We start from the raw sequence: 23,601 nt of genomic DNA, 5'->3' as shown, positions 1-23,601 counted from the left end.
TTTGTGTTCCTTGAGAAGAGCACTCACTATACTATTTCAAATATACACCTATGTGAAGTGAAACACCTGTATCACACTCCTGAAAGAAATCTCCCCCTTTGCTCTTCAGCAGACTCTTGAATAAGAAAGATCCTGCAGTTGTTTCCAACAGCTCTAAGTACCACCATGTTACCCTCTGCAGAATTCATACCATTATTAGCTGTAGCTTCAGATTCAAAATCTTCCCAGGCACTATATATAGAGAAATCCAAAAGCTCTAGCTACATTTTACTTTTTTACAGGGACAGGACTGAATCTGTACTCCAGACTTCCAGACCAGGTCTGACCCCAGCTCAGGACTCAACTGCATACACCGTTCTAGCACAGTGAGTTCTTCCAGGGAGGCATTCAAACACATTTCCATTTCTCTCGGCTGGGTTACAGAATTCTAAAGCAAAAAATTAGTACAAAATGTTTATGAATTTCTAATCACTCAATAAACAAGAGTTTAAACAGGTAAATTATTTTATTCTTCAAGGCATTATTATCCTAAAAGTAGCTTTCATGAAGAAAACCAGGCTAAAGAAGGGCCCAAGTAAAGCAAACGCATGTAACAGTCCCAGTGGGGCACCCACGAGCACACATTGGAGCAGCAGCAGCCCCTGGTGGCATCCAGATGCTGTCTCAGCCGTGGAGGGCTGCAGTCACTACTGGCTTGAAAATAGTCCTATGTGCAGAGTTCTAGTCTCCCACTTAGTATACTGAATTTCCACTTAAGTTTTTTGAATGTGTATTTATTCCTCCACAACTAAAATTCAGGCAAGAGCTGCCCACCAGCAGCTCTTGGGAAGGGTGAAACGCAACAGGAACTGTATGCTGCTAAAAAGCTGCAGCAAATGATGTGACTATGAACACCCATTTATTGGGGAAGAACAGGAGAAACAGAAATATTATGTCTTTCCAACCTGACTATCCATGCAGCAAAAAGCCAACCAAGACATTAGTACTATTATCATTACATCCACTTCTGCTCCCTTTAGGGTACTATGTGAAAACCACACAAGTATCCTCTGCAGTTGACATTGGCTACTACTTCATCTTAAGCTCTAACTCACTGGACTGAACTCAGCAGCAGAAACTGCAGCTTTCTGCCTTAGCTTCTTAGAGAACTGCAGTTTTTTCTCTTCCCTATATTATCCTACCACTATTTTTCCAGGTAGTCCAATCACTACACTCCATCCAATTCTGAAGAAAATGGGCAGAGCAGCAATGGATTTTCAGTGAAGGATTCTAAACTTGAGCTAATTTCCCACCTATGACCGAAGAAAGGCAGTTTACACTTAGACTCTTCCAAAAGGTCAGTTACACAAGGAGCAGAGCTACACAAGTGATCACATATGCAGAGGTTATATATAATCACATATGCACAAAAACCCAACAGAGAAGATGGATTTGTACTGGGCAAGGAAAATTCCATGCACTGAGTAAGGTAAAGGGGACATTGAAATATCTTACCTCTAACCTGGCTATTTTTATTACATTATAAACAAAAGAGACTGCCCCAAGGCTACACAAAAAATAAAATTCTGGAGTCAAAACAAAAAACTGAACAAAATACAAAACCAGCACCAGAGTTGTAGACGTTGTATACAGCCCTATAACCATAGTTTCTTAATAGTTTACTGCACACAAATCATTCAGCCAGAGGTTTTTAGAATAGAATTACACGTTTATTGTTCACATTTGAAATACTTTGGTTCCTGACTGAACCATTGAAAGTCCTAATGGATCTGTAAACTGAATATCACTATAAAACAATTTAAAATGGCATGTAAAATAATATTTATGTATGCATGTGTTTCATTTCATGGTTTCTCAGCATAACCAGTTGTTCTATTTACAAATATATAAAGATTTTGCACTTTAAATCATTGAGATATCAAAGAGGTATTTTCAAATCACACAATAAATATAGAACCTGTTTTGTTAAAAATCTACAGTATACTGTACATTCAAGTCGAGGCAAAAGAGGATTTAATGCCAGTTACACTTGAGACATAAATGAATGTTTCCAATAATTAAACAATTTCTAAAAGTGCTATCTCTGCCTGTGATGAAAGGTCACATTAAGATCCAGTATTTCATTACAGTCAAAGTTTCAGACCATTGCTTTATTCCAGAATTAGAGCTTCTGTTACTAGAAAAATATCAAAGCTTTTATATATTTTTAATTTTTTTTCCCAAGAGTTGCAAGAAAGAGGCAAAAAATGGTCTAAAAAATAAAAGCCATGTGCACACACATAGAAACACACCACAATTCAGATCACCACATAATCCTCTAGAAGAATGATCAAACTCACAGCATTCTGTTTCATTTAGAATGATATGTTTATGAACAAGTCTTTAACAAAAAAAACCCAGCAGGCCACCCTAGAAAGTCTAAGGCAGCTGTTCCATGTGCAAGTTTCTACATAGCAGAGTGCCAACTCCAGAGTCTTCCCATGACTTTGTGCATTCTTCAGTTTCTTCTTTGTCATCACTTGCCACCCACAGATTTGGCATGTTATCTGCAGCAGGTTTTTCTGATGCAACACTGGAAGTGGAAATAAGAAGTTACAATGCAAATAGATAATGCTTTGAATGGAAACAGAGTACTCTTTTTGTGATATGATTAATATCCTTTGTTATATACCAACCATAAACTTTAGATTACACTCTGCTCTACATAGAGTTCAGCACTCTAGAAACCATCTACAACATTGTTTCACAAACCTGTTTTGTGCAATATACTGAGATGTCTGGCAAGGTTCTGCTGAAACAGGAGCACTCAACACAGAGGGAGGTTTTCTTTGCCGAGATGCAGACTTCACTAAACGAATGTCTGGCTCAGAACCTAAGAGAGACACACATCAGCAGTTAAACTGCACTCCACTGGAAACAAGCAAGTCCTTCAAATGTTTGTGTCTTCTGCTTTAAAAAAAGATACACAAATACCTTAAGGCAGAGTTATAATAATAAATCTTATTGTTATAGACATGGGATAAAATTTTAGAAGTCTATGTGATGCCACTGAATGAAGTTATGTTAAAATTAGGACTCTAAATTTGAAAATGCAGCATTTGCATAGACAGCCACCACTGCAAGTAGTCATATGAAGTCACTCAAATGTAGCTTCTCACTTTACAATTGATAAAGCTTTTTTATTCCTTAAGTAAAGACTTCTCCAGCATGCACAGACAGTAACTAACACCAACATGAAAACCTCCAAACTTGTTAGAATATAGAAAACAAAATCAAAATGAAGTTAGATCTCTTATCGTTTACATGAGCTTAACCATCACTCAAGTCAATGGAAAGACATGGCAAACTTAGCAGGGCCAGAACAAGCCCTTCTCACATTTAGATTTCCAAGCTTTCATATTAAGTGGAATACCAGAATGATTACATGTTCTACAGTATTTATGAAAGCACCTGAAAGTTACCTGCTGTGCTGTCAGGTATTTGATATTCACCAGATTGTTTCACAAATATAAATTCACCACATAATTATCACAAAGAGAGTTACAATTCCCTTTTTAAAAGGAAATTCTGAACCCTCTGTTGCCCTGACATGTGGAGGCATGCATATACGTGGTAAAGTTTTCCTTGAGATGCTTTGGTTTTGTACATAGTTGCAACTTCTAGCTGAAAGGAAGAAAAAGAAATTGTGCAAGAACATTAGTTTGAACCAAACACTCACTTCTTAAGAAGGCACTTGGAGTTGTCGCATTTGGATTGTTGCAATCAGCAGTCATAGTTAAGAACTGGTGCTTCAGCCATGCTCCTCTATCTTCTTCAAATGCCTTTCTCTAAGAAAAGAAATGACAGTTTACACTTGTGACCACAGGAACAAGCCTAGCCCACATTAAACTGATGCTATTGTGTTTCAGAAAGCCAAAGCTGTAACAGGTCCATGTCACTAAGGAGAGCCAGCAGCTTAACACAGAAAAGACCGTCTGTAAGCCAGCTTTTGAGCCCAACAAGGATTGTCTGAGGAGGCACTTACAAGCCAAGTCCCCTGGTTTGTGCCACAGAGGCCTAAGTAATCCTTTCACTTTACTGCTCTACACTCCAGTGACACTACCTCCTATGCTCCCCTTCCCCCCTCAGTGCAGCACTACCTCTTGGAGGCAGCCCTCATCCAAGGCAGCTGCCAGGAATGATTACTGCTTAAACCTTCTAAATAGGAAAAATTACATTGAAAATAGCACTGATTGCTTCTGATTAAAACTGGGGGGGGGGGGGGGAGGGAGGGAGCCCAAAAAAAAGGCTTGTTTCACTTTCCAGCCCCTGTGAGGACAGAAAAGGAAAATAATGCCAAGTAGACAGCTTCCAAGAGATCCAACAGCTCTGGAATCCAGCAACAAGCTGCTTCATCTCCAAACATCATCAGTGAAACAGGATGCTCCTATTCTATGTCAGTAGAAAAACAGAGGAAGCTGAACTCCAACGCAAACTTTCACAAACACCTACAAAGCTTACAGCATTGCTTCTCATTTCATACTTCAGCCTTTTGACAAGCTGAAGCATGAGCAGTTACGCTTATGCTGCAACGTAGTCCCTAAACATTTCCAGACAAACAATTATTGTTTATTATCACTCACAACTTTTAAAGCAGAATTCAATGTGCCACATGAAATCAACTAACTCATTAAAATGCAAATAAAATGAAATAAGTCATAGTCAGTATTTGTTACCATGTGAACTACTACTATCCCAGTATCCTAAGTAAAATCTAAGAGTATTTTATATTCTGGGTCAGACAGGTTGTCCAGCTAGCTCCATATCCTGTCTCCACCAGTGGCCGCAAGAGATGCTATTTATAAACATAAATAAATTTCTGCAGTGCATTCCCTCACAAGTTCCCAGTCCCAAAAACCATTTGATTATAGATGCTGAAAGATACCCCCTTTTGCCCCACTTTTATTATCTGTGACTGTGTTGCCCATAAGCTCAGGCAACTGCTTTTTGAACTTGATGGTATTCATTGCCTTTACACTCTCCTTTGAAAAAAATCCAGAAGTCAACTACCTAACTAAAAAAAAGGGTACCTTTTTGCATATGTTTATGACTTTATTTCAAAATTAAGAGTTCCCTCTAGTCTAAATCTTGAGGGATTTGGTCAACAACAGTAGTGCTTTCGTCTGCTCAAACTGAATCCACAGCTTTATAAATTTTAATCACATCCCACTCCAACTTTCTGCTCTGCACATCAAAGCAAGCAGTTCTGTAAGAAATAAAGTCATTTCTTTTTTCCTTCAGTGGCTTTTTTCCTGTCATATCTGTACCATCCTGGTTTCACAGTCATATCATCATGACCTTTCCCTGCCAAACTTGTAAGCCCCTTCACATTTTTGACTTAACTATGGGCTAGACCAAAGCACATTTGCTAGAGCTCATTTACAGACACATCTACCCTGACTGCCAGTATCTGTGCTTACTGGCCAGCTTAACTACAAAAACAGAACAGATAATGACCCTACTAAGGGAAACATAGCAATTACTTGGTGTTTTTGCAGAAGTCACTGGTTTTCAAAAAAGTTTAGAAAACAAGTACCTTTTGAAATTCAGCCAAATTTGTCTGAAATTTGCATAGGCCTTACTTTTGTAGGAAATGAAACTCAAGCAGTATCTAAGGGATCTAGTTAATGAATGACTGATTTTGGAAGTACTTAAGATATTTCAAAAGCTGAAACAAAGAAGGTTCAGTTCCAGCTGCAGAAACTGTATTTTCCAACACACACAAAAACCTTGGCTTTTTGAACTGCCAAGAGAATGATCTTCCAGAATGACCAAAGATATGTTTTATCCAGTATGGCAATGACTCTTCTCTACAGACATCAGAAACAGATATTGTTGCATGGCTGCACTTCAGCATGTATAAAAGAAAGACTTGTAATTCATCTTCCATAAGAGCTCCCTTTTCTAATACCTCAAGTCCTAATCTAATGGCAGCTTCTGTAAAACTTTTTCGTTCCTTCTCAAAATTCTTTTTTTGTTCTCGAAATAACCTCCATTCTTCCTGAAGACGCTCTCTTTCTTCCAACAAATAGCAGTCTTGTAGTAACAGAGTGGTGTCATCATCACATGTAAGCTGTTGCTGTAGGTATAAAGCAACAAAAGACAAATGTTAATTTGGCAGTGACTGAAGAGGTACACTATTGCCACAGGTTCAGATTTATCAGAAAAATGGTTGAAGTTTAATGTGGAAACAATGCAGTAAATATCAAGTTGGTGAAGAGTGGGGGCAAATTTCAGATAGCAGTTAAAATGTGCCTGTTCAGGCTGCCTCACCTTTGTTTAGCCCCCAAAATTATTCCTACCAGGATTAAATATTCACAAAATTATCAACCAAGCCACTAGCACACCTATACTCATATAACCCACTAAGTTATTTTAATTTAAAAGCATTATCAAGAAATGGAGAAAGGCTCAGAGGCAATAAAAGTGTCATATTAAGTAAAACACACTTGGATTCAATGAGAAAAATAAGAAAAAATAAAGTCTACTACCTGTAAGAGCTGTTGCTGAGTTTTGATCATTTCTTTACATTGCTGAATCTCTAACTCTAGCTTTTCAGTTTCTAGCTCATGGTCTTCTCTTGAAATGACATCTTTTTCATTCAAAGCTCCTGAATGTCCACGTGACACTAAGGGGGAAAAAAAGCATATTAAAAACAAATTTTAAAAAGCCCCAACACCTCATATCAGAGACTCCCAGGAAGAGCAAAAAGTTTTAGACTATTTTCTTCATCCTGAATGACAGACACACAGTGTACTCCACAGCATTTCTATCAGAGACAAGAGATCCAAAATTGGTGCTACACATGTAATTATCCATCAAATCCAGTTCAGAAAAAAAAAAACAGCAATAAAAACATGAATGAAGGTAAATCAACCATCTACACTGCAATAAGTGTTACACAAAATCTTTGCTTGTTTCAGCAGTCATTTTAAAAAAAACCTCAAGACAACTAAAGACTTTTTTCACTGACATGCTGTTAGCCCATTCTCCTGAGACCATTTTTGAAAGGCTTATGTGTTCATAAAAATATGACAGTAACTATATTTATCACAGATATAAAAAGAAAGCCTTTTCCTTCAAGTCCTGTGAAGGAGAAATGGAGCTAACAAACATTGGATGCATGTTTTAATTCCAGTAAGGGAATGAATTACAGGCATGGTTGTATTTTGTAAAATTACATACTGGTTTATTTAATTTAATGCATAGCTAAATCACAATGATTGTAATAAGTCAAGTTTTGATCCCCTGATGCCAGTATTTGAACACAAAACAGAATCCTAAAGGGCTATACTATGGTCATCCTTATAAATGGTAAAAACCTAGAGGATGACTCCAAAAGAGCAAATAATTGTAACATTTTTCCTGATGCTTATTTTTCAGTTAGTTACACCAAATAAAGTATTACAAGCATTCCTGACATCCTTTCTAGTGTGTAAAGATACTCTCAAAGGCCATCTGCTCCTTTATTTGCAATTGCATGCATGACCTTCTCAATCTTATTCTTGACAGCAAACATCCCTGTGGTAATAGCTGCATTTACTTGCATGGGAAAATAATACTAGGAAAGAATTTTATATATTTTTAGCTGTCTTAATGCTGTTTAACAGCTGGAAATGAGGAGAGTCCAACACCCTACCATCAGTCAGTTTGTTTTAGAATGCCACAAGAGGTCTCAGAAGATGTGGCAAGACAAGACTCCTGAGAGGGAATTATGTATTTTGCATCCAATTATTTCAAAGCTCCACATCTGCATTACTTTTAAAAAAATGTATTTTATATGTGCACATAATGCAGTTAAACATCAACCTTGGTTATCCAGCTTTTCAACGTGATTTTTCAACATTCGCCACTGTTTTCTAATGCTGTTGGTAAGCTGTTCTCGCACAGTTTCACAAGATAATTCCCACATATTCTCTTTATTTAACTCTCCAATATCTTCCTCCTGGTCTGACAGCACCTGTAGAAGCAGAAAACAAGAAGCTGCAAACCACTTCACCCTTCCAAATATGTGCATAGATTAAATTTACTGAAGAGAAGGAAAACCCTTACAATAAAGGAAACGTTTTTCCATCCAGGCCAGAACCCCAGCACAGAGACAGTGGATCAGCTAGCAAGACTCACTCTCACATCTTCAAGCTAGACAGGTTCAGACTGCTGAGTTCTGGTGTCAGACTCAAGCAGCAGCTGCCTCAGTACAGGGGCAAGTAATCCAGTCAAGTTAAAAAGAGTTTATTCACACCTTACAAAGAAGTGGACAGAGAGAATCTAGTGCTTTTCTACACAGCCATGGCAGTAAACTGTTCCATAAAAATATCCTGAGTAAAGATATACTTCAAATCTGGAAACAAACAGACAAAAACCCCCAGGCAGGCAAAATCCAATATGCACTGCAATATAGAATTACATACCAGTAGCTACTACATTTAAAACTCGTTCAAAGAATATTTTCAAGCTTTTCATTGACTGACTAGAAAGAATACACTGTGTGTTATTCACAGAGAGCAGACATTTATCAAGGATGAATTTTAAGCAAAGCACATGATGTGCAATCCACTGCAAGTCTCATAAGAGGTTTACTTTTTTTTTTAATAACTATCAAATTACTCCAGCACTATACCAAACTACCATGGAGATTTAATTTTAACTCAAGAATACTTACCAGCCCATCTTCAGACTTTTCTTTAGGCTTTTGTTTCTGTGGTGGAAGAAGTGAAATAATATCTTTCTTCATTTGCTGAAGAACTTTCTTTAGCTCAGCATTTTCCAGTAAAAGCTGTTTTTGGCGTTGTTCATAATCACTTAACAGAACTTTGTACATTTCTTCTTCGTTTCTGGAAGAAATAATCTTACAGTAACAACATAACAGCCCTAATACATGCTTCAAGTAAGATTGTTCTAAGACAACTACCTGGCTTCTGTCTTATCAGTCCTCCATGCACCTCTCTTCCCATCAGCTCTACCAACACAATTTAGAATTTCCATAGCTACAAATGAAAAGGATATTTCAAAGTGTGAAACAATATGCAAATATATAAAGATTTAGATGACATTGCATTTATATGTAGTTGTTATAAAGAGATCACATTACTCAAATATCTCCCTCAATCTTCAGACCCATATGAAACCATATTGCCCTGCTTAAAGCAAAAAAAACATAGTCAAAGAAAAAGAGAAGTTTTTACGTTTGGAAACTCAGGAGGATGTATTTTCATCCTGTCTTATTTTTTATATGCATTTCTTAATGACACCTTCATCCCTATTTCAACCTTTATATCAATGTATCAACTCTATGCTCATTCTGGCAATAACACTTGTTTTATCTCCTGTTTAGGGTAAGGAACTTATTAATGTTTCATGAGATATTCCTCAAAACAAAGAAATTTCTCTGTTCACATTTGAATAAAAATAAAATCAAAAACCCCCAACCACACCACCAACCAAAACCCAAACCCAATATATGATTACAGATTAGTGACCCATGCTAGTTAGCTATCACACAAACAGTAACTAGTTTTAAAACCCTGCTATTTTCACCTCACCGATACTTGAACTAGTACTAGTAGCCACCTGAAGTCAAGAATGCTTAAGTTTTGCTGACCTCAGGGTGAAGTTTCTAGAGCTTACTGAACTGATTCCTAAGACTTTCTGCAGCCAAAATAAGTGTTCCTCCTACTTTGTTCTAACCTGGTTTGGCTTACCCATGAGGACTTTCAGAAAACTAAATCAGCAGAGAACCATCTTGGCAACAACATGAATCATTTTCTTCTAGTTTACTGAACTAAATCAGCTTACTAAAACATGCCCTACAGCTGGCAAACAGCTGAGTTTGGGGGTGGCAGGTGGACAAGAGCAGGACTTCCCTTCCACTGGAGATACATTATATAAATAGTTTAAGGCCAGATATATGAACCAAAAGGTACATTTTCTTAATACCTAACTACAATACCCATTTTCAGCCATTTTTGACAGAAAATTGTATTTATGGTAAACAGCACTGATGAACATTTTGAACACAATTTTTGGGCAGTACAACATACAAGTACTCATAGATTTCTCCTCATGTCACATAGTACTGGATGGGTCATCTGCCTTGTGTTACTTCCTCTCTAAAACTTCTCCTTACTTGTGCTAACCACAAGCAGAGTGTAGTATCTCCAGTGTAAAAAAGCTCATGCAGTGTGCCTTCCTGATGGCAACTGCTTGGAACAATACAGCGTTTATGACATTATCCAAAATCTTGTGATAGCAACAGTAGCAAGAAAATAGAGCAGAAATGGCTCTAGCATAGGAATTTATCCCAAATAAGTTTTCCTTAGTAAGGAACAAAAACCAAACAGAACACCCCACCTCATTTCATAAAGATCAGCATTTGGTTTGTGCTTGTAAGTGTTACACAGTCAGTTAACATGAAATATTACATCTTTTCTTTAACATTCTAACATACACATAAAAAAACTGCAGGAGGGACGCATTGCCTTTAATGATAAAAATACTTAAAATTGGCTCTGTTTAATATACAGAATATGCTAATTTTGCTGTGGTAAAAGTCAAAGAGCTGCTTACCTATCTTTTTGTCTTTTTTATTCATGACTAACTGATGTAAGCGTTCCTTTAACTTGTTGTATTCTCTCTCTTTCCTCTTCATATCATGATTGTACTGCGTAGCTCTACTTGAAATTATGTTCTGTAACTTCTGAACCTAAAAGCAATGCCACAAAAAGCTGTTTCTTCAACTAAAGTATAACCATGAATTTCTTCAGAAAACCAAAATACATGAGGCAAAACAACACTTCCATTAAACTGAACTTCTGGTGAAAGGAAGTGACAAAAGGAATCAGAAGAGCTCGCCCAACCAATGGATTCTGATCTCAAACTTATCTCAGGAGATGTAGTTTCTTCTCAGGAGAAACTCACATCATAAGCAGCAGATTATAATACTATAATTCCTCTGAAGTACAACTGAACTCATGTTCTGAGAGGTCTTAATGCCTTTATTGAACAGAGTAGGGATGTATCTTTACTTTCAGTAATTCATGTTCAAGATCTAGGTTTACTCCAATTCTGTAGCATGCTTGTTAGTCTCACACTAGAAAAAATAAACTCCTCTTCCTTGGGGCAGCACCACATTGAAAGAGACTATTCCATTTGGTCTAAAAGAATATTAAAACATTATAAAACAAATTTTTGATATGTACTATCAATTCCTAGGTTGTATTGCTCGGGGTTTTTTTTAGTTTTCTGATTTAACCTTACAAACATGCAGCACATTCAATATCTTCAGTTGGAACTTTAGGAAGTCCACTATATACAGTTAGTGCTGTGATTCCCAACTGTATGAATATGTTTATGAACACAGAACATTCACAGAAACTTAGGAGCCACAGTCACAAAAACATAGGAACCATGTGAAGTACAATGCTAGGGAAGGAGCATACAGGAAACAAATCCCAAACTAAGAAGTCAAAATGAAATCCCAAACACAAATGTCAAAGTGTTTTCTGATCTTGATTGTTTCAACATATTTAAGTTTAACGAGATTGTGGTTTTGAGCTGGGTTTCCCCCCACCTCCCTTCTTTTCAGTCTTTTGCTCCCCTCTATAATTTAAAAAAAAAAACAAAACAAAAAAACCCCAAAGGCCTCTATACATAAATGTTTGAATAAGTGGCTGTATCCTGTTGCCCCTCCTACTTTTTGATATTTCTGAACATTCTAAGATAAAGATGTACAGAAAATCTCAGAATTTTCACATCTGCATTTCTGCAGTACTCTCTACTACTGTTGTAACTTGGATGGACCTATCCCTTACAGGACCTATTTATCCATATGCAACATGCCAGTCACCTTGAAAGACAACATTTACCAACAAAAAAAACACATTCAAAGTGAGCAATTAGAAGATGCCGTGCAAAAAAAAAGAAAAATCTTCAATATCTATGTAATGATTTGTGTTAATGTACAAAACAACTCACTTCATCCTTTTCATTTTTAAGTAACTGGTGCAAATTTCTGTTCTTGCTTTGCAGTTGTCTGTCTCTTTCCTGAAGCCCAACTATTTCCCTTTTAGATAATTCCAACTGTTCCTAGAAAAAGTGTTGATAGTTCAGCATCAATAAGAATTAATAGCATAAGGTTTTAAACAAACCAAACCAACCAAAACAAACAAGCCATGTTAACCAAACTGCAAAACCACTTCACCTGAGATATGGCTTGGTGTTTAACAGGTATTATCTTTTTCAGTTAGGACTTTTCCATTAACTCAGGATTCTGTAAGCATATCTGTACTGTGAGAGTGAGGTGGATACTAAGCAACCTGCATGAATTTGGAACTACAATTTTACTGGAACATTTCTGTTGAATCATCAAGGGTACAATTGACACAAATATACAGACTGTGACCATAGCAATGCAAATGGAACATTTCACATATACAGAGAAGCTAGACAGATGATCTCATTATAACAGACAATGCAAAACTAGCATTTTAGAAATTTTTGTCTGCAAATGAGACTCAGACCTGAAATTGGCAGCTTAAATGACAGTCAAATACTATATATAAGCTTTTCCTTCATATGTGTAGTGAGGTACAAATGTGTAGATACATTTAAGCAACAAGAACTTCTAAACAAACCACAGTGAAATACAGGTAACACAGTAGTGGAAGACAAGAGAATTGCTGTATGGTATCTGAAAGAATCTACACGAGAAACCTCACAGGCTCACAACCAAATTAAATACCCTAGGATTCATGTAGTAGAAACAAGTTTTCCCTCTCTCCCCATAAAGCTATTCATCTAGGGAAAGCAACTGGAGTGCTCTAGAACCTAACATTTTGTAGAGTTTGTATAAAAATCAGTGCAGTTACAGATTACTTTTTAGGTCATCAAAAATCTTTCTACATGAATGACCAATCTCAGCAGAAGGACTACTATGATTTTGAAAATCTACACTAATATTTCTCAACGAGATAGTGGTGACAAGCCCAAGTGAAAAGCAAGCCTAAAAAAAGCACTGAAATTTTCTTTTTTTATATTATATTTTCTTTACAGAATTAAGAGAAAGTCAAGTCTTTTCTAATATGACTGCACATACAAGTGCACCCATGAACTTCCAATATATCATCTACTCCACACTGACTGGCCTTGAACATGCGTTTATCTTGTGATAAAATTAAGCTTAGTAACTTCTGGTTTGACAACAGCTTCTGAACAATTCTTACAAAGAGACTTTGTAGTTGGATGTTCAAGGAATCCAACAACAAAACAAACACATGGAAAAAGCTAACAATATGGAAAAAGACTGATAAAAACCCTGTAATGCACTAGAAGAGTTATCTGTGCTTTTACTTGTTACAATTACATTGGGAATTTATCTTTCAGAGCTGGGCATACCCTTTTAAGCAATACTAAAAGACAGGAACCAAAATATTTAACATTTTCACCCAAAGTGTACATTAACACTCCCAATTAAAACTGTCTTCCCCCTTCCTTGAAAAAGGAGGCTAAAATTGTAAGTGATTAGAAGTTCTCTTACTAACTCAAACTTCATTAACTTTAAGGCATTTTCACTTGGAAGAAAATACTTCAAAAAACCCCAAAATACAACTGCAAATTTGTACTGGAGAGAAAAAAAGCCAAACAGAAAAGGACTTGCTGTTAATGTAGAGAGCTACATAATACTAGTGGAATGATTTTGTTTTCTACCTTTAACTTAGCATAGCAGTTCTGTAAGTGATCCATATCACTTCCCAGTTTCATATGCTGCATTTCTACTTCTTCCTGAGCTCGAAGGTTCCTGTGCTGCAGTACAAGCAATTCGTTCATACAATTTATGATAGATACTAAATTTAATTCTTTTCCTTTGGACTCCGCATAAATAGAAGGAAAGCCCAATGTTGTTAATTCCTGGTAAAAGACAAGGGGGGAGGGGGGGAAAATGAGATCAATAACTGGATCTATCTCCCACAATTCTCCAAAAGACAGTATCAGGTGAAATCCTGTATGAAGGGGAAAAACCCGAATCCTACTTCCCACCAACATCAGGTTCTGAGCACTGAGGAAGAAGCCTTCTTAATCTAGTCAATCTTTTTTACCACAATTGATTGTCACCTGCACACAACCTCCAATAAACAAAAAGATCTGGCTTACCCTATCAATATAGGATATACTCTGTTCAAGATTCTCTTCTGTGCAGAAGGCACTGAAAAAGCTGTGCATGTTTTTGGACGAAGGCAGTGACAAGCGTAGCACTTGTGAGTTCATGCTTGTAGGAGATATCTTTTTTTCTGAGGTATATGAAAGTATATTTTTGCTATCTAGAATTTAAACATTAAGAAAGAAATCAGGGCTATTATTTTAACACATCACAAAATCAAATCCTTATGTATTCAAGTTATTATTTACAGAAATTTAGATTCTTGAGCTCAGAATTTCATCTAGAATGACATTAAACAATTCACAATATATAAAAAAGATAAACTTCCACTGAAGATTTAGACTCAGTAACATTTAAAGTATTATATCTTCCAAATTTTACTCATCCATCAAGAAAAAACTGACCATACTTCCTTTTTATTGACTTACTACAACACAGGTGCAAGAGACATGCATTCAGTAAAACCTTATAGAATATATGGGTAGCATTATTCTTATTAAGTATATGCTGTAATTCACTCTTCCACCAGGCAGAAATAGGCAAGAAAATATTTACTTCTTTAACAAATTGTAACCAATATGAGGCAAAAAGAATATAGAACAAGTAAAGAAATCTTTGAAAACACAAGGTACATTGATAGGTGTGACTATAAAAAAACAAACTATGATTGAAAGTTCTTAAAATCTTTCCATATATGTATGAGTATTTTACATTAGCATTTCTGTAAGGACTTAATCCAAGACAAAGCACTATTTGTACTATGTATTATTTACCATGCTGTTTACCTACTCAAATAGGTCATGCACAAAACTCCAGTCTCCTTCTTTAGCTGCTATAACATCGCTAGTAGAATCAGCAAATCGACTAAATTCAAAACATTACCAGTTTACCTGATGACAGCACCGGCACTGTAATAGTCTTCCAATCTCCCATAGCAACAGAGACAGGCTGGGTACCTGAGCAACTGGTTCAGCAGTGAAGTATTTAGTGCAATTGCTGGCAACGTGTGTTACGTAGGCATCTCCTAAAATAGCAAGAGTGTTTTAGATTAACAAAAGCAGCTAATACAGCTAGACAGTTAAAGCAGGCACAGGAGAGTGACTGTTGAACTTGAACCACGTGGAATTTTTCTACTTCTTTACACTACATTTGGAACACAGTAAGCACAGCAAATAGTATGCTGTAAAAACAATGCATCTATCTATATTTAGCCTTAACTGTCTTGTAAACCATTAATTAAAGCCAAAATGCCAAGCACACATGAAAATAAAGACTAACACTGTAGATAACTAGTTGTGTCTGTTGATGTACATCAGAGAAAACACAGCAAGCCAAGTACCTTTCCCTGCCATATAAGCAGGAAGCAATTTTATTACAGTAAACTTACATGAAGTTTTAACATATGTCTGTTTAAATAGGATTGTTACTTAAAGAGATGCATTACAAAGGCTCTAGAGAGGATACATTGGCAGAGGGCAAAGGAACTTTTATTAAATATTTAACCATTTAAATTGACTTACACATTTAGTCATATTGCCTTTACCTAGCAAGTTTCTTGCTTCCTTGCAGAAACTCCAAAATTGTTGAAGGAAACAAATAGGAGAAGCCTTACCCTGTTGGCACAGCCGCTCAGTACAGCACTGTCCCTCTGGAAACCAAAGGAAGCCACCCACTCGTAAGAAAGAACAAAGAGATTGTCCCTTCACCCCACCTCCACCACACAGTGAGAAGGCACATAATAGCATTAGTTATCTCTCACTGCTGGAAACTTTAAATCCAGCTTGGATGCTTAAGACTTGGACAGCACAACCCATCAACTGTTATGGCAACAATGATACTTCAGGGAAACAAACTTTCCACCTGAGAGGAAAGAAGGCCCCTTTGTTTCAAGCAACACTTGGGAACAAAGTCTAAAGTCTGTTTTAGATTAATTCAGTAGACTTTTAGAGCACAGGGATGTTCTTCCCTAAATCCTTGCTAATGTTCCAATAAACACAGTCTGGATAAGCAACTTGTAAATTTCTGACACCAAAACCTTGCATTTTTATCACTGTGGAAAAAACTATCATTGGAGGGGGGAGGGGGGGAAGAGAAGGGTTTTGTTATCTCTAAGGTCTCCTGAGAGCACAGAGACAGTAGAAATCCTTATCAACATGACACAGCAGAAAATACAGTGTCCAAAGCAACACTAATTTTTTAAGAGATCATACTGGTGCACAGTCACATTACAGAATGCTCAGCACTAAAAAAAAAAAAAATCTAAATAAGTATCCAGCTTGATGAAAATTTCTCCAGGTTCATAAATGTGCATGGGAAAAAAAGGTAAACAGTTATGCCTCACGTGTTATAATTTAGTAGTTCCTGAAAACTTTCAGATCAGAAAGTACACAAAAGGCAGCAAGAAAACACAGTCAATGTAACAATCTAGTTGCTGTTCTTGTTTAAGAAATGTTTTTTCTGCTTTCTCTCTACACTTATTAAATTATGCATATTTTTCACTTTTCCCCCCCGTAAAAATCAAGATGTTCACAAATTAACTAGACAACTGTGCTTTTAAAATGGAATTCAAAGTCGGTAAGTATTAAGAGGACACACTTCTTACATGCTACTTTCATTTCTGCTGGATCCATAAGATAGATAAATGCACACACAAGGGAAAAAGGCAGCAAATTAAGGTACAAGTTTCCATTCCTGACATCACAATCCTGCATTCTAATAACATATTTCAAAAGATTATTAAGAACCTCAAGACAAATTCCATCGAGAACTGTTGGAAAGTCCACAGAAATATTAATCTCATTTCAGATACTCTGCTACTTCCAAACAAACTGGCTTTTATTCTTTAAGAGACTGCATCCCCACTCTGAGGTCTTATCACTCACATTCACTGAACATACAGTGATATCAACCCACAAGTCTCTCTGCACTGCCAATACTATTCTGACACAGCATCTGTCACCCTAAACAATGTCTGACTGGAAGCAGGACTAATCCAGGTATAGGAATGCAATGATTCTCTAAATTTGCACCCTGCAAGTCACATGCTAATTCATTCAGAGCAGACACTTTAGCAAGAATTCTCTGTAGTGACACACTATTAGTAATAGGACACGTAGAAAATTAACACACAAAGTTAGAGGGAAGCCTAGTGAAGACAGAGAAAGAAAAATATCTAAGAACTACAATGAGGTCCAGGTAATACGACCATATTCTCCTCTCAACCTTGAAAGCTCTAGAGCCTTTTGTCTTGGGAAGTCCATTGCACAGTTTAATACAACAGACTAAAATCCACCCTCAGCAATTTCAAGATTTGAAAAGCACCAAACTCAAAAACTTCCTTCATCTGCTAGACCACTATCCCAAAGTATCTCAAACCATTATTTGAGATCAGACAAGTGCAGTAGCTTTGAAGAAGTAATAATTTCAGGGAGTAGTCAGCATTTTGTACTTGATTCATCTTTATTTACTGTATTTTGAATTAAATTCAGATGTGAAGAACAAGACAATCCAGTGTCAGCTGCAAAAGAGAATGAAACAAGCCTTTAGTCTCATGCTAAGATCATCTCAACAGTTCCACATGGCTTCTGCTGTCAGTTCAGCACCTCAGCAATGACCTCTAAAGCTATCTGGTGATTAATATCCATCAGATACATTTCCTTCCCAGTGTAGGCAGTTTCTCTGGAGCAACACAACTCAGTAAAGCCTCTCTGAAGTATGCAAGAACTAAAGATGAGCATTCCTGATGAAGACAGAGTAGATGTGAAATTAATTTAGATACAGTGTATTCAGAAGGAACCCTTCCCCTTTTTGTACACTACAATGCTCTCTTTAACCACCCTAATATACCAGGTAACATATTCATGTAGAGGATGAAAATGTCTAACTCTGAAGCAATCTCTCATGTAATTATGGAAGAACAATAAAATAACACATAAGATTAAAATGTATTTTAGGGATCTTCCTAGGATATCAGAGTTAACAGAAAAGGCTTTAACCAAACAAAGTAGCAAGAAAGTTTTGTGTCCATGTTTGTTCCTCCCCCTTGGCCCTGATAAGGAAAACATGCAACAGGAAGAAAAAATCTAATTTTGCTGTTTCCCAGCATCTCATACTAATGTCAAATCTGACTGACTGCAGGTGAGAGAAAAAAGAACCACTGCAGCCAAAACTGCTGTAACCACATAACGATTTTCCTACTGTGCCCATTCCCTGTACAGAGGGCTTTGCTATAGTCACTCCCCTAGCAGTTTCAATGACTTGCCCAAAAACCTGTAACCATCCAGTGCTTACTAGATGTAATTGCCCCAACTGGCAGTGTCATTTCCTCTCCCAAGCAAGAAATTCCTGGAGAGGCCAAGACATGGATGGATTGCCTGAAAATGAGCCTCTGGGACCCAACTTCAAAAGTGTGAATGTAAGAGCAAAAAGAAATCTTACATCAAACAAAAACCCCCAACATACACCCAACTAGAATCACAGAGAGCTTAATTAATACCAAGGAAGAAGTAATCAAACCAAGGCATTCAAGTGCTAGTTGGAACAACTGAAGTACAAAATCCCCAAGGAACTTAAAAAAAAGCACTGTCATCTTAATAGCATACCAGAACTTCTTTGAAAGCCATCTTGGAAATTTTTGGACAAAAAACTACAGAAATATTCCCAGAAACTTCTAGATAATTCACTAATAAACACATCTTTCAAGAATAAGATTAAAGTTCAAAAATAGTATATTTCATAAGCCCAAAGAGCTGAAAGAAGCGGTTGATAAAATTACTGGGATGTGTTTTGGGGGACAGGAGAGGAACTGACAATAAATGCACCAAGATTTAAGAACGAAATCTAATTAAGTAAGCCTGAGTTCAGGCCATATAAAAACTTGAAAATCATAAGCAGCAAGAAGTAGAATTATAAATTTAACACAATACAGCATACTTAAAATTTCTAAAGATCACGTTTAAACTTGAAAAGGAGCAGTTTTAACTGGGTTTGTAAAACTCACTCAATCAATCAGCAGAGAATTGTCACAGCACAGTGCTGTGATCATATTGCCCCATCTGGTCATCCCTAACCTAGACAGGGTGTGACACAAGTGGGAAATGCAGTATCTGCTAACCCAGAAAACTTTTACCCCCCACCAAGGAAGGGAGGGCACGGAAAGGCACCTCTGGAGAGGTGCAATGTCTCAGACGAAAGTCTGAAGATTCAGCATCAACCAGAAATTGCCTAACATTCCTTCTCTGTATATTTCAAATACTACAACTCGTGACACGCGTGTGTTTCAACTTGTGAAATTGCGGGGGTACATACTTAGCATTTACTTAAAGACCAGTGTGATTCTTTTCTACTAAAATAATACCCAAAGGGAGCTATGAAGCTGTTTAAAGCTTTTACATTTGTCTAGTAATCCACAGATGTCACACAGATGGCTTTTATCCGGATAGACATAAAGACACAAAAGTCTAGGTAAATTTAGGGTACACTCCAGACATGACATTGTAGGTTTACAAATACATCCTTGATAATGTCAGGACATATACTTGTTTTAATTCATGTAATCGCCATGGAAGCCCCTGCATTTCCTCCCTAGAGTTTTGACACATTGTTTCTCTACAGAATTCTTAATAACAGTTTATAATTAGCACTAATGTATACATTATATCCAGTGATAATGGTATAGTAAAAAGAATTTCTTCCTCTAAAAATCTATTACAGTTTTAGTGACCTTTATTTAATATTGTAATTTTAATGGCAGCTCTTGCAATTAAATCTGAGCCCAGATTCTTCTTCCCACGCTTACAAAATTGTGGCAATTTAATCATTAATCTATTAGCTTCAAAATTAAGGTGAAGAAATCCCTCAACTTATCCACATTCCATAGAAACTTTATGTAATATCAGATTTTCAGCTGAATTTCCCAGTACTGTTAAAAGTGATGCAAAAAAGCAAGTCAAACCACCCAGCCTACGGGTATGAAGCCTCTGTTCATTCTGAATGCATCATACCCAGAAATCCCAACTACATTTCTCCCCTCCATTTTACTTAAAAAACAATCAGGGAAACGAATTTAAATTACCAAGGGTCTTAAGAAAATAAATATTCAATTTTCTCAACACATATAATCACACAAGAATATATAGTCTTACATCTGATAAAATTCAGTGTTCAATAACTGTCCTGTCATGGTCTTTGCCTCAAGCACTCAGGTTATAAGGAACATAATCTGATGCACTACCTCAAGATTCAACTCTACATGCTATATACACAGATGACTGAAATTCTGTTAATTCAACCACTGAAAAAATTGAAACACATGGAAACATTTTATCTGTCTCCCACATTCCTACCCCATTTTGAACTAATGCAATGAATTTCACATTAGTATTTTCTTATCACTAAACAATAACTCTATTGTTAATCTTCAAAACTGCATTTCTCTCTTTGCATTCACAAACCACTTATTATATGTAGCTGGAGCAGAACATTCTGTTACCAAATCTCCCTATGTCACAAAGAGGAAAACCTCAGAAACTATCTTCTGCATGTCCTCTTCTTCTTCCTGAGGTCAGCTTTAGCCAAACTTTATACCTGTCTGTCTCTGCAAGCAGACAACTTTTTAAAAGAAAACCAAACCACTAACTTATTAGTTCCTAAAGTTGGTGAGATATTTACTGGGCAGAGCCAGAAATAGTATTCCAGATACCAGAAATAAGGAAACTTACAAGTTTCAGTAGCATATAACCTGCAAGTTAAATCAGGCACAGAATGCAAAAAGATAACTACATAATTTCTCTAGAGATTACCAGGGAATTCAAGGAATAATTCTCATGTAAATTCCTGGCATCTGTTAATCAAAACATGTCACAGAACAGACTTGGCAACTGCAAACAAATAGGACTGGTGAAATGTCAGCATACTTTCTGTGGAAGGAAGGAACACTAACAAGTCTGCCACAGTGTTCTGGAAGAAAGAATAATACAACACACCTGGGCAAGACAGAAAAACTGGATTTTCAAAAAGCTTTTCACAATGTTCCCTCAAAAAGCTCTTAAACTAAGATGTTAAGGAATTTATTCACAACTGATTATAAACAGGAAAGGGCAAAGACTAGGAACAAGTGATAGAAGGGTGGGGAAAGTCTTTGAAAGTCCCAAAGACACAAAAACTAGAGTCCCAAAGGGGTCTGTGCAGGCATCTCTGTTGCACAGTAAATCTCAAAAAGGTGATAAACAGGTGATATACTCAGGTACTATACAGAGTTACTCACAAAAATAAACATAGATTGAATGATGAACTGCAGAAAGTTGTCCTCACGCTGAACAAATGGATGATAAAAATCAGCAGCTGAAATTCCTTGCTCATAAACACAAACTAACGCAATGAAAAAGACAATTCTACTATGCACTTAAACCAACAGACTCTAGTTAGGCATTATCATGCAGAAAGAGATCCCAGGTCCCTATGATTAGTCCCCTGGAAATAACAGCTCCCAGGCAGTTAACAGAATGCTGGAGCAGAGGACAGAAGAGACCACCATAATGTCTCTCTGTGAACACCAAGCTTCTCCACCTTAAATATCACGCACAGGTACAGCCTTCCCTGTAAAAAAGACAGAATATACCTAAATATGGTGCAAGAAAGGACAAGCAATGCTTTCATAGAAGAAACTAATAAGCTGTGGCTTTTCAACTAGAAGAGGAAACAGCCGGAGAAACAGGACCAACATACAGAAAACAAATATTCTTTGCTTCTCTTAACACAGTTATAAAGAATGCAATGAAACACTCAGTGTCAAAGCTGGAAAATGAGGGCATTTTTTCCATATAAAACACAATTAATCTGTGGACTTGCATCACCATGAGGTGCTGTGAATACTAAATATATAAACTGTCTCCAGTTTTTCAAAAAACATCCATCAGCAGCTATTACATTTTAAAAGACAGATACAGCCTCTGCTCAGAAATCCTTCAGCTCCAGACTGCAGCATCTTGGGAGGATACATAGATAAAAGCATTGCTGTACAATCAAACTATACTTAACATCCTTTCCTTAGCATCTGTTGCCAGCTTTAGAACCATGATATTGAACCCCATGAGCCCGGTGTTACTCTCTCCTGTGATCTTTCTGGTCCAAATTATAACTAATGGTAGTACCACAGCTTCCTGACCCCATCCTTCCCCCCCGCAAAAAACCCTAGAAACATCATCTTCCCCCATAAATACTTGCAATCTGAAATCTCCATTAATTGCATCAAATCATTTCTCTAGGTCTCCTTTCTAAGTTCATTATTAAAATTTACCTAATACGTTCAGATTTTACTTCGAATGCCTCTTATTTTAAGTCATTGCCCTGAAATTCCTATCATACCTTGGCAGCCTATGGAGTCCTGCTTAACTACTTCACTCAGCATAGCAAGCAGCAGAGCATTCTACATAAACTGGGGATGCAGTAACACTACAAACTGGTCTCGCATTACGATTTGATCTTCAAACTAAAAGTAGCTTTGCTGCAAAGAAATAGAATTCTAAACAACGTATTTTCAAAACGCCCCAGTCACTTACGGAACCTGTACTCTTTTAACAACACGTGAGCCGCCAGCTCAACCCCAGCAGTCACAAATTCCCTGACTCAGTAGAAAGCTTTACGGCTCTCACCTCTGAGCATCTGCCGCTTGTAGCTTCACAGAGACAGCAAACGCTGGGCCTTACAGCGCCGGGGGGACAGCCGGCAAAGCCCAGCCCAGCCGCGGCTCTCCCTCGCCCCGCGGATCAGCCGGAGCCTGAGAGAAGGGAGCACATGTCAGCACCCGCAACCCCGCCCGGGCCAGAGACTCCTGCGCCCCCGCACGGGGCCCTCCCCCGGCCCGGGGCAAGCCCAGACCACGGGAGCCCCGCAACTCCCGGGCTCGCCAGAGGAGCCCAGCACAGCAGCGCCGGTACCTCCGCCCCCGGCCGCCACCGCGCCCCGCCGTTACCCGCCGCACCCAACGCCCCGCCCGTGACGGGGCGGAGGAGCCCGCACACCCCCCCACCTGCTGCCGCCGTAGGGAGGAGGAGGAGGGAAGCTGCTCCCCAGCGAGCCCCGCGGCCGGTGCGGCCCTGGCCGGGCCCCGCGGGGTTAAACCCGCGCCGCGCCCCGCCCCGCCCCGCCGCCATTGGCCGGGCGGTTGCCGGGAGACCTTTAACGGCACCTGCCGCGCCCGCGGGCGGCCCAGCGCGGCCCGGCCGCCCCTCCGCCGCCTGCCCGCGGCCCCAGGGCGGCGCAGGCCCGGCTCCTGTGTCAGTTCAAACCTGGGCCCCTTGTGCCGTCACTCTCTGCCTGTGTAAAAGTCACTCTCTTTAACAAGCTCCCTTCAGTAAGGGAAGGTGTGATGAGGTCTGCCCCGAGCCATCTCCAGGCTCAACAACCCC

At 38.1% G+C, this 23,601-nt stretch overlaps 1 protein-coding gene across 2 annotated transcripts; it reads right to left on the bottom strand.

Moving 5' to 3' along the window:
* Window positions 1–1,683: 1,683 nt before the first annotated feature.
* SSX2IP (SSX family member 2 interacting protein) lies at window positions 1,684–23,310 on the bottom strand. Of its 2 annotated transcripts, XM_069023134.1 has the most exons (16): window positions 23,223–23,310; window positions 22,846–22,970; window positions 15,807–15,842; window positions 15,085–15,218; window positions 14,188–14,354; window positions 13,744–13,944; window positions 12,013–12,123; window positions 10,606–10,741; window positions 8,951–9,026; window positions 8,702–8,873; window positions 7,849–7,999; window positions 6,531–6,667; window positions 5,951–6,118; window positions 3,719–3,827; window positions 2,752–2,872; window positions 1,684–2,572 (listed from the first exon to the last, which is right to left on the bottom strand). In XM_069023134.1, exons 4-16 carry the CDS (start codon window positions 15,125–15,127, stop codon window positions 2,419–2,421), a joined length of 1,746 nt encoding a protein of 581 aa, XP_068879235.1. In that variant the 5' UTR covers window positions 15,128–15,218; window positions 15,807–15,842; window positions 22,846–22,970; window positions 23,223–23,310; the 3' UTR covers window positions 1,684–2,418. The 2 variants fall into 2 exon arrangements, with proteins under 2 accessions (XP_068879235.1, XP_068879234.1); XM_069023133.1 differs by lacking the exon at window positions 15,807–15,842.
* Window positions 23,311–23,601: the final 291 nt, after the last annotated feature.

The sequence above is a fragment of the Aphelocoma coerulescens genome, chromosome 8 (genome assembly GCF_041296385.1).
Source record: "Aphelocoma coerulescens isolate FSJ_1873_10779 chromosome 8, UR_Acoe_1.0, whole genome shotgun sequence".
Classification (NCBI taxonomy): Eukaryota; Metazoa; Chordata; class Aves; order Passeriformes; family Corvidae; genus Aphelocoma; species Aphelocoma coerulescens.
This window is presented reverse-complemented; position numbering and strand designations above follow the sequence as displayed.